Source organism: Microchirus variegatus (genome assembly GCF_963457635.1).
Source record: "Microchirus variegatus genome assembly, chromosome: 8".
Classification (NCBI taxonomy): domain Eukaryota; kingdom Metazoa; phylum Chordata; class Actinopteri; order Pleuronectiformes; family Soleidae; genus Microchirus; species Microchirus variegatus.
Genome location: NC_139809.1, coordinates 10240639 through 10257975, shown reverse-complemented (window position 1 = coordinate 10257975; position 17337 = coordinate 10240639). Strand labels below are relative to the sequence as shown.

The 17337-nt window shown below is 40.8% G+C and overlaps 1 protein-coding gene across 1 annotated transcript in view; it reads right to left on the bottom strand.

The window, feature by feature from the left end:
* The window catches only part of LOC310931030 (septin-7-like), a 37435-nt gene that overhangs the window by 5956 nt on the left and 14142 nt on the right, over positions 1-17337 (bottom strand). The window contains exons 3-8 of the mRNA XM_083894105.1: positions 13810-13916; positions 9263-9363; positions 9042-9176; positions 6485-6602; positions 6301-6393; positions 5560-5656 (exon numbers count right to left, since the gene is read on the bottom strand). Of these exons, the coding sequence (XP_083750231.1) occupies positions 5560-5656; positions 6301-6393; positions 6485-6602; positions 9042-9176; positions 9263-9363; positions 13810-13916 (651 nt within the window). The remainder of the gene's footprint in view (positions 1-5559; positions 5657-6300; positions 6394-6484; positions 6603-9041; positions 9177-9262; positions 9364-13809; positions 13917-17337) is intronic.

Genomic DNA, 17337 nt, shown 5'->3' with positions numbered 1-17337 from the left:
AGTGTTACGAGCTATTTTATGCACCCTACGTCTTCTGTCTTGGGTCAAAAACATCGACTCCAGTCTGGTCCCCCAGCACTTCCTCCATCTTATTTTGTCATAATATATGTACACTAACTTTCAAAAGTTTGGGGTCACTTAGAAATGTCCTTATTTTTGAGGGAAAATAACTTTTTTCAATGAATATAACATTAAATGAATCAGAAATGCACTCTATACATTGTTAATGTGGTAAACGACTATTCTAGCTGCAAACGTCTGTTTTTTAATGGAATATGTACATAGGTGTATAGAGGCCTATTTACAGCAACCATCTCTCCAGTGTTCTAATGGTACATTGTGTTTGCTAGTTACGTTAGAAGGCTATTGGATGATAAGAAAACCCTTGAAAACCCTTGTGCAATGATGTTAGCACAGCTGAAAACAGTTTTGCTGGTTCTTTGACGAAAGGGCAAAATTAACTATATTTTCTTTTAATTTTGCAACTCTTTTGGGAGCTGAAGAAGATTTTTCAGTTATGGTAATGCATGGTAAGGAACATAAAGGCTAAAATAATAAAAACACTGTGCAACCTGCACAACGCAAATGTGCCTCGTGTTTCTGAGAAGAAAGAATTTCAAAAATTCATTAAAATTATTCCTTAAGAGGTTTGCAAATATTTCATTCTTTCAACAGATCCTTGTTCAGGGCGATGCCAACTTTAATGATGGTAAATTTCAAGTCATTCTGAGATACTTTTTGTATTTGAGAAGTCAGCTCACTGTCAAAGTGTATCAGGGCAAATGGATCATTTCCTGAATTTCAAAAATTAATTAAAATTATTCCTTAAGAGGTTTACAAATACATTAAACAGATCCTTGTTCAGGGCGATGCTGACTATTATGATGGAAAATATCAAGTCATTCCGAGATACTTTTTCTTGCCGCTGCCGGCTTGGTGCGGTATGATAAATCAGTGAAAATTAAAATTCCTCCAAAACATACCAAATACAACCCATATCCAAAGTCTTAGGGCAATCTGACTAACGGTCAGCAAGATATGCCTGTCACACACAGACAGACAGATGCAACTTGCTTTATAGATAGATAAAAGTGTGAGTTTTAATGGAAAACACAAAATAATTGTATCGGTGACCCCAAACTTTTGCACAGTAGTGTAAGTCTGCAGTAGGTTCATTAGATTTCTTAGTGAAAACCACAAGCATGAGACTGAACAGGAAAGTTCAGGCCATAAAACCATAACAACTTGCTGAAAGACATAATATAAAAGAAACAGAACAATAGCTGATGAGCACCACCCTTAGACTGAACTTGAGCTCACTTGGTTTAGTGAGCACGAGTTTAGACTACTTTCTCTATCTCTCCTGTCACTGCCGAGTAAAACTCGTCCTATCTGATCACAGCCGTCACTGCTGGACACACAGACGGCACAGAGAACAGAATACAACAACTGGTGTTGTTTCAGCGATGCGGTTAGATGATGTGTGAGTCGGCATCTCGATAACAAAGACACAGTTACAGGGTCAGATGGGATTCTGTGTGTGTGTGTGTGTGTGTGTGTGTGTTGGTGTGAGTGTGTTTGTGACCAATCTCATCAGCCTGCTCTTCAAATATGCTGCTCCTTACTTGTTCACCTCCTTTGGACTGGCTGTCAGTCATCAGGGGAGCGAATAAGAACACCTTACCATTGATGAAACTTAAGCGGTCCCGCCCCTCGGCCTCCAAAGCCAGCCATTGACCTCCTGTCCCTTGTAGAGGAGGGAGCTCTGACGGAGGGGAGGGGGTATGGTTTTTCAGTTACTGCCTGTGCCCACTGGTGAGGGGCTAAATCTGGGTCTGGAGCAGCTGGGAGTGTCACAGCTCAGGCTTTGGCCCAGTTTGGAGCCAGAAGCCGGCCCAGATTCAGCCCAGATCAACACCATTGCCTGCACGTTTCCAAGCTAACTGGCTAAAGAGGCTGTGGTTACTGGAGGGGGTGTTACATGAGGATCTACTGTATGCATGAGCAGCTGTGAACGGTCTCGACGAGGGGACGAGTACAGGAGCTAAGTGGGATTGAGGGTCTAAGGACAAAGAAGATAAGAGTTGATGTGGCAGAAAATACCTGATACATACCTCTGTTTTTGGTCACTTCAGTATGTAATCTGACAGTAAGTGAAATATGAACACAAATGCCTTGTGTGCATCAGGTGTTTTAAGCCAAGCATTTTGATTTCCTAGAAGTGCTACTTAGGCCATGAGGATGAACTGCACTGATTAAATGAATCAAGAGCACAAAGCTGGATTTTTATTTGCAACATGCAACAAAAGTGTGCGTGTACATGTGTGTTATCTGGATGTAATTTTGCAAACGCTGGATTTCTACATTAAAAAATAAATAAAGAAAGAAAGAAATCGGGTTAAACGTGTACTAATAGGTGAGAATTCATGATAACAAGCAGCGTGTTATCTCGATGACTTCAATGAGCTACTGCATGCTCTTCTACCAAACCACCATTAACATCGACTGCCCATGAACCTATAAGCGATGTGGTTAAAATGGTGGATCTCAGTCTTTGGTCCAGTGATGACACCGTTTCTCACCCTCACCAACTGCCACGCTTCACACCACAGGAGCAAAGAAGGGAACCACAGCATTAGAGTGATGTCTATTATATTCCAAACAGCCTTTTTTTTTTTTTTTTTTTTTAAATCAGACCTGGGATGAAATAATGAAGTTTTTTTCACATTTGATAGTAGTAAGCTAATTTATTGAGATCTGGGAGGACAATGATATCACAAAAAGTCTAATGGAGACAATAACTTGGGTTGTAATGGTATGAGATTCATCAACTCAATTACCTTAGAACCTCTGAGCGTTTCATTATGGTGTCAGCTCAGGGTCATCGTGTGCTCGTCTGTGAGACATTGGCGATCGAGCAGGAAGTTTAAAGAACTTTTGAAGAATTCCCTCCTTTCTGCAGACTGTATATTTGTCCTTTAGCACAACACTGCTTTCAATTTTGAGACACAAATGTAATCCACAGTTGTCGTGTTTAGTAAACAGATTCCAGCTGTGCACACTTTTGACACAAAACTATGTGGAGAACCTATTTGACTGTGTGACTGTTGGTGTTTCTGATTCTGTCAAACTTGGTTGTGGCGATGTCACCTTGTTCCCAGATCCCAGCATTTACTGTGGTGAGCTTAGTGCTAAGAGAATGGATGATAATAATAATAATAATAATAATAATAATAATAATAATAATAATAATAATAATAATAACAATAATAAGACTCACGATGCACTGAACTACATAAACCATCAGTGAGGTTTTAAAGATGGTCCTCATGGGTCATGTGTCCCCTTACTTAAATCTCTCGCTCCATTGCTCAGTGGAAAACACTATGATGACTGACAATAAGGAGAATAGAGACTGAATATTACTTCATTTGTCCCTCTGATGGACACAGTACAAAGACAAATCACCTGTTCAGTGCATGACATTATATCATATCACAGCACTGCTCCACGGGGCTTAGTTGCTGATATTTAACCATTAAAATATAAGTATTTTAATCACATTTGCCTCTGAAGGACTTTTAGAGGCTCATTCAGAATTGGTATAAAGTCATACAAGTGATTTTCTTTCCTCTGTTTTGTTACTTTGCTTTGCTGCATCTAGCATAAGTTGAGAAAAGTTTAACTTTTCAGGCAACTCGAGTTCAAGCGATCAGACAAAGACCCAGAGCATAGAGCAGGGATTATGTCAGGGACACATGATTTTATTTCATCTACTTTCTTTTATTTTCAACCATTTCCAAAATAAGGAGCATTTCTGTGATTGGGCATTACATTATAATTCACCCCAGGTCTGATGAGAGCATTGGTTTGACCATCAGCTTAATGATGAGGATGAGACAGCACAGCGACAGGAGGTGGAGGTGACCGAGAGACACTCGGGAAGAGGAGGAGGAGGAGGAGTGGATGGGGGTAAAAAATAATGAGGCTGAAATAAGGTGGAAAGATGGTTTTGTTTACCAAAAATGCCCTCTGTCAGTCATGGAAAAGAATAGACAAAGAAAAAAAAGAGGGAAGAAAGAAAGAATGAAAACGTGAAAGACGAAATCACGGTCAACCACAGAGCAACACAGAGTACTGTATATTAACTTTATACAGAGGGAGAGAGAGACAGAGCACGGCATCTTTCACACACATCACAACACCAGTAGGAGCAACAGCAGTTCATTGTAGGCTAATGGTGAAGAGGTGACAGCTGGATGTCAGCGGATATATAGATGAAAGCATATCCCATAATGCACTATGTTTGTACCCCCCTTTTTCAGAATCACCAACAGCACTCTGTGAATGCAACTGTAATGACACAGAGGCAAATCTGTAGTTTCTCTCGACTACTGCTTTCATGCTCTTGAATATTTGCTTTCAATGACAAACACTTTGAAGTAAAAACCTGAAAGGACACATATTATACCCCATTTGTGCAAGTTCTACAACGCTCAGTTTTGAGTGCCGGTCTCTTTAAATGCAAATGAGACACAGGAAACTACGTCACTGAGGCTCCAGCAGCTAACAGCAGTTAGCATTTGGAAAAGCCATCATTTGCAATACTATGTTTTCACACTTTGCCTTCTCATAGGGCCTCCAGAGTCCCAAATATAAGTATTAAAATGATTAAAATGTTGATTTTGCACAATAGGTCTCCTTTAAATAAGATAATAATAAATTATGAGGTTGTCAAACACGTCAAAAACAATTCAACGACAAGGAGCTGTGCCTGTGGTTACCTGCAACCATCTTATAAGTCAACTATACTATATTTTGTTTCGAACATACTGAGACACACATAGTTCTCAGTAAACGATGAATTAGGACGTTATAAAAATACAGTAAAATACCAAATGATTACATGCGTGTCTGAGACGGTCAAAGTCTATAAACCCATAGATAAGCTGCTCTTCAAAGCTGTAGATGATAAAGGATTATACACATTTATTTATATTATAACACTGCCTTTTAATAGACGCATAGGCTGGTTCCAGGCAGGGTATTTTAACGGTTTTATAACAAAATTGGTGTCTAAAATATTATCTGACACAATTCTGATCCATAGTATGAGACGAGGGAGATAACCCTTCCATGTAGACGCCCTAACCGACCAGCAGATGGCGCTCGTTATCCCTCCAGATGTTGCTTTGCATTTGTTGTTGAAAACCTGGAGGAGCTGTGATGTGATAGTGAACACACTGAGTAGATACAAAGGACCAGTCGTGGGGAACATGCACTGTGTGAAACACTTGCATATATCGTGCTTCGTCCACTCCAACAGAGAACGTAGTGCGAGACATTGTCAGACACATCGAATCTCAGATGTGGTCCTGCTTTTAGCCTCTGTTCCTGAATCCGTCATTGTCTGACAAAGGTGTGAAAATGCTTCATACATGACATTTGTTTGAGAGTTTGAGAGTTTGAGAGTTTGAGAGTTTGAGAGCTTGAGAGCTTGCACACACAATGAAAAGGTGTGTTCCTCATTTCCGACAGTGAAAAAACAAGCGAACGTACCTTCTGCCACGCCCCATGGGTACTGGCGACCTCTGACCTTCTTCCCGTTCACCTCAATCACCACATTGCTGCCGACGACTGCCAGAGGCATCTTCTCCTGGAGAGGGAAGAGACACGAATACAGACAAATGTTGATCCCAGTTGTTACGACGACTGTTCTTTTTTTTAGCCTCTGGCGAGACACAGCCTATGACACGAGTGAATACAAATCAATCGAGTGAATGCTCGTGGTTGTAAGACACGTGGCTCATGTTTAGAGGAATGTTCCATTGAAAACGCCTGTCCCTTATTCTAGCATTCGAAAGACATGTTGCTCCCATTCCACTGAGTCAATAACAACTGAGGAAATTGAATCCAGTGATAGCCAATTTGGACTTATTGCTTAGACCCATATTATTTAGCTTACCTCAGGTAACACTCAAAGTGAAAATTATGGGAACCACTGGCTTTGATCCAATATTTTGGTTCGGCATTGGTTCCAAAATATGAGCTCCATCAAACTCCAAAGTGAACTGGTAAAGGTCCTGAACCCATGGTATGATTGTAGTATATGGTATGATTGCATTTTCCTGTGTTAATCTATTATTGTACAGTTTTATCTCTTTAAGATGTAGAGAAACATCTGAAAAAAGGGGGATGTCACAAATGCACACGGTCCCTTTTCAAATTATGCATGCACACATAAACATAAACATAGCCTTAAATCTAATTTATCTGAATCTGACGCCGTTAGTTCATTACCTTTATCTTCCGAATGAGCTTGTTGTCCTCGTCATCCTCTGTGTCTGGGAACTCGTAAATTTTGATTTTGTGCTCCTGTATCTCTTTCATGATCTACGAGACAGAGTGAGACACAGCGATCAGAACAACACACACGTGTAGAGTTTTAGCTTGCTGAATTAAAAAAACATCAGCTCTGTCTGACCTGTTTTTTAAAAAGCTGGCACTCCTCAGGGGTCAAGGTGTCGGCTTTTGCGATAAGAGGGATGACGTTGACTTTGTCGTGGAGTCTCTTCATGAACTCGATGTCCAGCGGCTTCAGACTGAAGAAAAGACAGAGGGACATTTGAGAGACTACAATCATCTATAGGTTACCTATGAAGAGCTGGGCAACAGTTTTTAGCACATTTTTTCACGAAAGACAAGGTTCCCCCTTTTTAAAAACAGCATATTTAACGTATTATTTAGCTTTTACGCCGCACAAAGACTTAAAAACAGCTGTCATTAGGTTCCACAGGATCACAAAACATCATTTCACAGTTTCGTAGCTTAAGTCTACCTTTGATTTTTCAAAATAAATGTAGTTCATCGTCTCACCAGCAGAGGACCAACTACATCCACACACTACATATATGCCACAAAAGAAGTCTTTTTTGTAATTCCTCTGTGGTAACAACTCATCATTTTGCCATATTGAGTTCACAAGGAGTTTTATTTTGTAATACCCCCCAACATGAGGTCTCCATCTCTGGCTAAAAGGCTAGTGTGGCCAGACGGCTGTGGTCTGAGAATCAGCTTGGTGGGCTGTTGGTGTGAGTGAGCGGTGAGAAGTGAGTAAGTGCCGCATAACAACACAAATCACAGTGAAATTAAAACCATGCATACTTTAATCAGCTGTGACTGTAATAGCACTCCTACATACTTTTAATGCATGTGGACGGAAGCCATCCTTTCAGTGTGTGAGGACACGGATCTAGAAAATGTGCGCGTGTTTTTGTGTCGTGCTCGTTCCTCATCTCAGGAATGCAGACAAACACAAGGGCAAGAAAACCAGCTGTTCAAAGGTTCAGCAGGTCACAGGGTCACAGAAAGTGTTTGTGACTGATCGACTTTGTCAGGAGGACAGGGTCAAGAGGAGGCTCTATAATGCAGAATGAACGCAGTGCTGGAGTAAATTTGCGTGGACCTCATTTCAGTGTTACAATCAGAAATTGTCCCAGCACAGTATCTATTCGCGTGCTGTCAGTTATAATCTGTGTTAAATAGCTTTATATTTTGATAGCCGTCGCAGAGTAAATCTGGGAGAAACTTTTCCAGTATCCAATGACACTTCAATCCAATCATGAGCCAGAACTCCATAAAGAGGGCGGTTCCCTTTCTGTCAGTCAGTTATCCTCCCCCTCCTCCATGCGGTATGCACCCAAACCATTTAGAATTTGGGTTGGGGACTGGGATGGGCAATAATTCAATAACAATATGTATTGTTCTTCAATAGCAATACAGCAAAGATTCAAAATATATCAATATAATGTTATTGCATTGTTCAAACATACGTATTGTTGTTTTCTGTCTGTTGACAATTTTAAAACCACAGTTATTTTCACTTATTTTTCATTATATCACAACAATTATCTATATAAATGTATAGAAACAGCAGTAGTTGGACTCAGGTCTGTATTATGGCCTATATTTTTACACTACAGGATAGGTCTTGACTGAATGATGTCAAATACATAAACCGCAGCACATATAGGGCAAATGTGTATGCCTCTTATTGATAAAGCACAAAACATGCAAACACTATGTGTCTCATTAAACATTCATTCATTCGACGCAGTCCTTCAAGATTTTATTTGATCTAAGGCTAATTCTGCAGCTACGATGAGGAAGACTGACGCCAAGTAAACCCTCCATCCACTACACACACACACACACCAACAGAGGACAGGGTGCATTTGTCTCACAGAAGATCCTCGCCTTTGTTTGCCGCTCTGAGCTTCCTCTCTGTAGACGCCTGACTGGGCGATTCAGTGATGGAGAGCAGAACTCCACTGAGCATGAGCAGAACTGGGTTATATAACCTTTTGTGGGTCACAAACATCGACTGGCAGCCTACTCATCTATGGCGCACGCACGCACGCACGCACGCACGCACGCACGCACGCACGCACGCAATTGGTTAAGCAGTTGAATCCAACATACTGTATATTAAATATGTGTATCAAATTAAGTTATGAGTAGAAGGTGTAAATTCATTTGACTAAATTAATTTTTCTTATTGTTTACTTCAAACTCTCTTGTTTTTATTAAAAACTGTGCTTTTTTTTTTCCTCTTCTCAGAAAGGAAGCTGCTTCCCATAATAATATATGTTATATTAAGTTGCATCTGTCAGTAATAAAAATTATTTCACGATATTAAAATTGAATGGATTCAGGGAACTGAAACTGTGTAATGTGCTTTTACTTTGAAACAAAAATTGGGAAGTGTTGGAACAGGAATCCGAGTCTGGATCCAGACCGGAGTCCGCTATTAAGTGACCCTTAATCTAGAGAGTTGAGGCTGTGACATGGGTCCTTCAGACTCAGGGCTTTGCCAGTCGAGCTTTGAGAAGCGTTTCCTGTATCCCACAACCCTTAATCCAAGAAAAGGGCCACGGCTCAACAAAGTTGGTTCTCCCCGTCACCAAACATTTGTGAAGTGATGTAAGGAGGAGAGAGGGGGATTGTCAATGACAGAAATGTAAAATAACAAGAGTACCTACCCATGTCCAGACGGTGCAATGAAGTACAGGCAGCAGTGGACTCTGTTGTCTGGCATGGATCTGCGATTTACCCTGGATTCTGCATTCAGGAAGTCTTCACACTTGCTGTCAATGTAGTTTATGACTGGCTGCCAACTGTGGAGATGGTGGAAGGGCATTTGAATCAGATGAAGAAGAAGAAAAACACAGATATTATTTGTAAAATGAAACCAAATTCTCACCAGTTGCTGTTGTCCACTGCATCTCCAAACCCTGGTGTATCGACGATGGTGAGTGTCAACTGGACCCCTCCTTCTTTGATCAGCACTTTGGACTGCTCCACCTGAAACACACCCCGTCATTTCATCATTTTATAGCTGATTGGTGGCATTTACCTTCCACATTTGAATGGAGTTGTAACAGTCTGACCATGAGGATTCAACACTTTAGAACATGATTCTGCAGCGAGTATGGGCCCACGCTCATCAGCCTACACGCGTAATTATGTGACACTATTGGCTCCCACTCAGGGCACTGGTGATTAGGGGAGGGCAAGGGATATTGTCTAAAGTGGACATATTATACCCTATTTCTCCAAGTTAACCTAGTTCCCTGGTGTCCTAATGAACTGTAACATCTGTAACAAAAAATACCATAAGAATTCAGAAACTATGAAACTTAAAGGGATACTTCACCGATTTGAATGTGGCTTTGTATTGCTAGAATAGCAGTAGTATTTTTTAGAAAATGTGCTTCCCTCCCTCAGTTTTTCACTGAGTTGTAAAAAAATCTGTTATCCATTTTCAAAATGTGCCCTACTGTGATGCAAAACGCGTCATTTGACTTTAAGGAAATGACATCAACCACAGAGGCTACTGAGAGCTAACAACAGTTAGCATTTGGAAAAGTGATAATTCACAGGCTCTAGCAGGCACATTGCTGTCATATATAACATGTATCCACTGGACAGATAAATCCTCTAAGGCTGGAAGTTTGTGCAGAACTCTGTGCTGCACTGTGGAGCCAAGAATAGAACTTTTCTCGGACTTTGCGGACTTCCGGTTTTCGGATACCGTTGCCCTTGCCAGCACTCTCGCGTGTTTTACGGATAAAGCAGAGCTCCACGAGACAACAATTCCAGGAATTTAGCCCATTGTAATGTCCAATTGAGTGCGAGGACTGAGGAGGACTACAAGAAATTGAGTCCCAAATATATGGATTTAAATGATTTAAAACGTTGATTTAGCATAATATGTCCCCTTAAGATAATATTTTGATTGTTTTTTTCTTAAAGATAGGAAAACTGACATTATTGAGTATTTAAATGAGTACAAAAACCAATGAAACATGCAATAAAACTCCACACACAGTTGTTTTCCTTCAATATAGTGCACATGGTTAAGGATATGGACTAAAAATATCAAGATATTATGTTTTTGCCCATATCGCCCATCCCTACTGGTGATGATATATCATCAATCTGCACCCACACCGCCTACTGGAAGAAACTAATATCTGACGCACTGTGGAGAGAGTTATTGCAGCATTAGAGATTTCTGGAGGAGGATTGAGAATTGTTGAATGTCAGTAATTATATGCCAGTTAATCATGAGTGTAATTTGGTGTTTTAATTAACCAGTCAGAGTATGATCTACAATTCCCTTTGTTTACACCTCGTCAGATTTGCTTGGTCATAAAGAGAACGCTCTTTTAGCATATCAAACTAATCTGCTCGTGCTTTAGAACGTTAGAAACCACTGCTTTGCCTCAGATGGAAGACGAAGCCCTAAAATCTTCCCGACCTGTGCAAATACACACATATTTGTTCTGTTTGCAAAGTCCACATTAGGTTTTTAATGATCTTATGACAAAGTATGCATGTTAAGAGTGTGGATCAGGTCCTGTTTTTTTTTGTTTGATCCCAACCCATGCCCAAGAGAGCACTGACTCACATGTCTGTGTTTGTGTACGAGGAAAAAAAGAGCAGGTAGCGGCAGAGTTAAAGGGTGAGGGTTAAATACCGTGTCAGTATCCACAAATATATTGTATATGCCCTGAGATATGTGAAAAAATAACTGCAGCAGGTCATACTTTAACGCAGGGGTCACCAACCTTTTTGAGACAGAGAGCTACCTTAAGGGTAAAAAATAATATGGAGGGCTACCATATAATATTTTTTTGTTTGTTTACCATTTAAATGATTAATATTATGCATTCAACTGCATACACATTCATTCCAGTGCTTACTCCTAACGATTACCAGTTTTTATAAACAATATCAAAGATATTTTACTGACAGATCATACGGATACATGCAAGTGAGGTGAAGTGAAGTGAGCCCGCGGGCACCGTATTGGCTGCCCGCGGGCTACCAGGTGCCCGCGGGCACCACGTTGGTGACCCCTGCTTTAACGTCTCCTGAGGAAAGATGTGAGTTCACACATGGAAACAATGTGAGCATGTGTCTCCACACTGCGTCCAAATGCGGTTCGAGTGACCGGATATGAAGACGCATCAATGCAGCATTGGTGCATTCTGGCTGGAGGGAGGCGGGGTGTGCGGCCGACAAAGCATTTTGGATGAAGATACTGAGGCTACTAATAAATCACAGCACTGAGTTCAAGACCCAAGATATTATTGTTAAATATTATGGATTATGGAATAACTGATGGTTGTCTAATTATGACTCCAGTTTGAAAAAGTAGACAAAATCAATCTCACTCTTCACGATCAGTCACAGATCCATCATTTCCTGCAGCTCGCCTGCTGTTCCTTCTCTCGGCTGCATACTTTCACAAGGCCACAGTTATTTTAGGATCCCCCCTCTAACTCAAACTACAGCCCTCTCGCTCTAACACAAACATTCTTCAGCTTCCACAAACCTTCACATAATCTGTCTGACTTTACAGCTGAGCATATATATATATATATATATATATATATATATCAAGCGCTGCTCTAATTTGACGTATCTGAGCTTAATTGTGCATCCAGTGCATGTTAAAAGTGTGCGTTTGCACCGCAAGTGTTTGTGCATGACCCGTCAACCATCTCCAAACCGACGCTGCTATTTCCACCATTTCTGCGAAGGAAAACAGATCAGGGAGAAAACCTCAAGAATGCCGTCAGTCTCAACACCATCATTTAAAAGAAATCTGATCCGGGGGAGAATGTGAGCGAGCGACACAACATGAGATTGTTCTGAAATATAAATACTCTGACCCCCGTCTCTCGTCCTCAGCCTCAGACCACAGCACTGATGGCAAACACGCTAACACATGGTAACTTCGACGTGCCTGAGCCCACGCTGTGCTCATGGGGTTCAATGAGACCGATGGACCAAAAAGAGGTTGGATCTAAAAGATCTTGACGTTTTCACTGTTGCCTGGGTAAATTTAGACTGGAAAACAACGGCCGTCAGGTGGAGAGGCAAGAGACACGTCACATGATTTGTGTCTATTATGAGAACTGCACCAGGATTACAAACTGAGGGAGGAAGACTTCACTCTCACTGTGATGTCACTCGCATCTTCCATACCTGAAGAGCCATTAACTATGCAGAAGGTATCTAAAATAGACTTAATACCCAATCCTTGGTGCATCAGCCTATACTAAGTACAGATTCAATACCAGTACATTTTAAATGTACTTTTAATGTCCATAATGAATATAAACAGTTGCATTCTACTAACCCCGTGTTGAAGGCCAGGCTCAGGTAAACCCATTGAAAATGTAGCCATAGAATTTATATTATCATGTAGTTTCACGATCATAACTAAAAAAAATGAAACCAATAATACATATTGTTACTGGTTCATGTGCAGTTAGTTTATCAATTTAAGGAGGGGATAGAACGGAAAGTCACAGTTTCGTTGCTTTTGGGTGTGTATCTGCGTTATTTCCTCGTCTATGAATCCCTAAAGTTTCACAACAAAAACTTTAGCCACGAATTTCATCCCAAATTAATTTAGTCCACCTCATAAGTAAAACTGCTGTCACGCATATGGTACATGCTGCCGTTTTACTGCTACCCTGCTCTGAAAACAGTAGCATTCCTGGTATTTTGATGAAGTGAACTCTTTGATCAGTACTGGAACATGGAAGACTACGACTTCATCCATGTCCATACTCTTAGTTTATATTTGTGTTTGCATACCGGTCATGTGTCATGGGAACATTCTTGTCTTGCTACTGATGCTCTCAGGCCCCAGGGGTCTGTGGCGACTCTCATCAAATTCCCTGTTTTTTCTTCATCACCCCTCAATGAGACATCTTTCGCTCTCTCCCACTCAGTATTACCCCCACACACTCACAGCGTCTGGTCCCTCTAATGTTACCTGAATCCCACTTTCCTTTTTTGCTTTCATCCCTTCTCTCCTACCTCATTGTAGTTATTATTAGTAATTTTTTTTTTTTTTTTTTTTTACCCCCATCTCATTCACAGTTCAACATTTTCACTAAATGCTTCTCATTCCTCCCTTCCTCCTCTGCTGCTCCGCGTGTAGCTTCCTCGCCCTTCTCCATTTGTCATGACCATAAAAGGACAAAACCAAGCCCAGTGGCCCTGCTGTCTCCCTCTTGGTTCCGCCATCTCTCCCGATGTGAGAAGCTTCATCCCCTCTCTCTCTTCCTCCTCTCAATGACATGCACCCTCTCGCTTTCATAGGTATTAGGTCAAAACACGTTTGGATTCAATGAGAAAACTAAATACATTTTAATATATTTTAATGCATGTTAATAGTGATTTGGTGTTAGCTATGATTGCCAGCTGAAGATTGAAAACACTAACCTGTACGGTCTTCTTAATGCGCAGGGAGGGCCCGGGGTAGTCCTTTGAGTACAGGTCAGTCAGGAACAAAGAGTTGATGAGGGTTGATTTCCCAAGTCCAGACTCACCTGAGGACACAGACACTGTTTTTAACAACAACAAACATACAGTTTATACAGTTAAACAAGTTTTTGCAGTATTTTTACCCTAAATTAACAGGTTCCAAATCCTTGTGATGGCTAAATGGCTTGTTTTGGCAGCTGTCCCGACTCCATCTTTTAGCAGAAAACCAACCCTTGCAAGATCAGGGCCTTCGCCCGTGTACAGAACTACACATACACACACACACACCTTAACCACCAATAATACATAATAATACTAACAACAGCATTATTTTAAATGTTCATCGTGGCAGTGCCGAGAAGCAGAGAAAACAGTGGTCCGAGGAAGTGGCGAAGAGGAAACAACTGTGAGCACACGTCGGCCTACTTTTATCGGATGGCGAGAATTGACAACCACAGAAGCATGCAAACCAAATGCCGACATGGCGTTGCACTTGTATGCATTTTTGGGATAAACTAGAAGTTCTCTATGTATTTATGTTTATTTGCTGAAACAATTATTAATCAATTCCTAAATCACTTGTCAATGACTTCCATAATCGGTTTGAAGCTTTCTTCATGATTAAAACAAGATTTCTAATTGTTTTAGCTTCTTAAATGTGAATATTGTCTTCGTTTCTTTGCTCCACATAACAAAGAATTCATTAAAACTGAATCAAAACGAGACGTTCGAGAACATCGTCATTTCCAGGTTTGACAAACACTGATCAACGTTTTTTTTAACATTTTTTGACATTTTATGGGCTAAACGATTAATCGAGAAAATAATCAACAAATTAATCGATTACGAAAATCATCGTTAGTTGCAGCTCTGGTGCCGATAAAGCGATAACCCAGATGATACACTTGTTAATCACAGCCTCTGAGGATCAATCACGTCTTGCAGAATTGCGCAACTCAAGTCATCTGCTACAGATTCCTGTCATTTTTTCATATTTTATATTAAAATAACAGTTGAGGATTTGCCGGCGAGACACATACTGTACTGTACATGCACGAAAACCATACTTAGAGGCAAGGGATAGAGCTGAAGCAGGGAAAACCCCAATTTATTCATTTCAGTTGAGAAGGAAAAATGCCAGGGGCTCTTCTGCCAGCAACAAAAGCTTTCAGATAGAAGGACTAAAATATTTCCTCTCCATCCCATCCCCATTCATCCACCCATCTTGCTAAACACTTCCCTGATTATAAATTATAAATCTTCTTGTGTCTCTCCCCACAGTGCCAACTTTCCATCCCCTGCTCCGAAAGCCACTCGCACACACACAGTTAACATTTACTCGACAATGAACACATCCACTCCAACCATAAACATTGCATACCCTCTCCACACACAAACAATGCCGTGATTAATAGCGGCGGAGCGGGAGCCATTGGCTCGTGTCTGAAAAGCACGTTGGAGGAGAGTTTGGATGGAGGGAAGAAAGGAGGACTGTCTGTCCTAGAAAGACCTCTGTGCTACAACTTTCAAACTCCAAGCATCAGCATTTTCCAGTGAGTTGCAGTGACACAGGGGACAAAGAGTAAAAGAGGCGAAAACAAACTCAACCATCTCTTTAAAACTAAAGAGAACAAAAGAACCGTAGCCAGTCATCTTCTTGTTTTTTTGTTTCCCCTAATGAACTGAAACATACATAACTCTAATTGCACTGATCTGTCCATTTAGTAAAAGTTAGCTTTTTAGATTTTTTTGAGGAACCCAAAGTAAGGTTCATGTAATCCAAAATGTCCACAGATTTTTGGCCAAAAATCTAAAACTGTGGGACACTTAGGAAGATGGAATGAGAACACATCTGGCATTTTTGCTCAGATTAGACAAATACACTGTGGTTGCACATTAATATATTTGGCACCGAGTTTGCTCTAACCGTAGAGCAGAGAGCTGGATGTTTTCCATTTTCAAAATGATCATCAGATGTTTCTCGAGCAATTCAAGATTGATGAGTGATTCTCCAGATATCCAAGGACTGACGAACTCGCATGTGCCATATCTGGGTCTCCTTAGCGTGTGTTTGTTGTGTCTTGTACTGTAAGTGTGATGAAACACATTTGCTGCAAGTCTTTGAAAGGCTACGAAATTGAATTTGGGATCAGTCAGATTTGTCATTCTCCTTGTAACAGTTAATTTCAAACAAACAAATGTTGACTTGCTACAGGGTGAATTCATATTTTGTCTGTCTATGTTGATGTGTGACTGCCTGGTCTTAGTCTGTAGTCATGTAGTCGCCTCACATCATGGATGAACGATATTCTGTCCCTCTGCGTGCTCGAAACACACTTTCTCTCTGCATCTCCTTCAGTCTCTAAGGTTAGCGAGGGGCCCCTAAGAGGCAATGTGACTACAGAGTTTCACCTGTCTCAACTCAACTCAACTTTATTTATAGAGCGCTTTAGGCAGCTATAGCTGGGACAAAGTGCTTAACAGTACAATAAATAAAACATGGCAAGCACCAGACACAAAAATCATCCACAGGGGTAACCATTGCACCACCAAAAAAAGGATTGTGGTGCAAAAATGTGTACCTGAAATGTGGGCGGGTGGGTTGGGAACCTGTGCGTACTCACACTATCAATATTCCATAGTGAAATAGCACAAATGCATGAAAACCTGCGTAAATCAATCACATCCTTATTTGAAAATAAAGGAATGTTAACTAAATGTGGAGGGGAGGGGCTATGTTTGAATGCATGCGTGTGTATGTGACGAGCTATGGTAGACAGCCGTTTGGCGGGTATGTGTTACTACTGATACTAATGTGACAAAACAAACAGCAGTAAACTCAGTAAAGTTAATCAAACAATGAGCTCACTCACACGTAGGCTGCTGCTGAGGCCACACAACCTGAACAATTGTGATGGATTAGCAACTTATTCCATATTTCATCTGTGTGGCAACCTGAAATAATGCTTAATTTCCATAGAGGAAAGTTTGTTTAAGGGTCCTGGTCATATGTGCCCTTTCTGCTTTTAGAATTATAAACTGCATGAAAAAGCTGTTTTGGATCAGTCCAATATCTGCAAGTTCAGCGAAGTCCGTGCAAAGTAATAAAGTCATCTCTCATACACTGACCCGATACAGATGAACCTATACGTGCAGCCCAAATAAAATGTTACCATGTGGATGGAATTCCCATGCTAGGACATAGCAATGGAGTAGAATGTAGCATCAAGTTCACATGTAGGACACACCAGGCTGATGTGGACTCTCGTTTCAGTACGAATAAAACCTTGGACACGTAGAGAAACACTCTCTGTGGACTCAGAACATGGAAAGAGTAGAGAGGCCTTTAAATAGTTTCAACACATTGGACTGTTGTGTTACATTACATTAGTTTTTACCATGGTGGAACTGATTTCAATTTTCCACCACCCATTGTAGGTAAGACGATATGTATACCACATCAACAAAAGGTTTTACCCTGAGGGT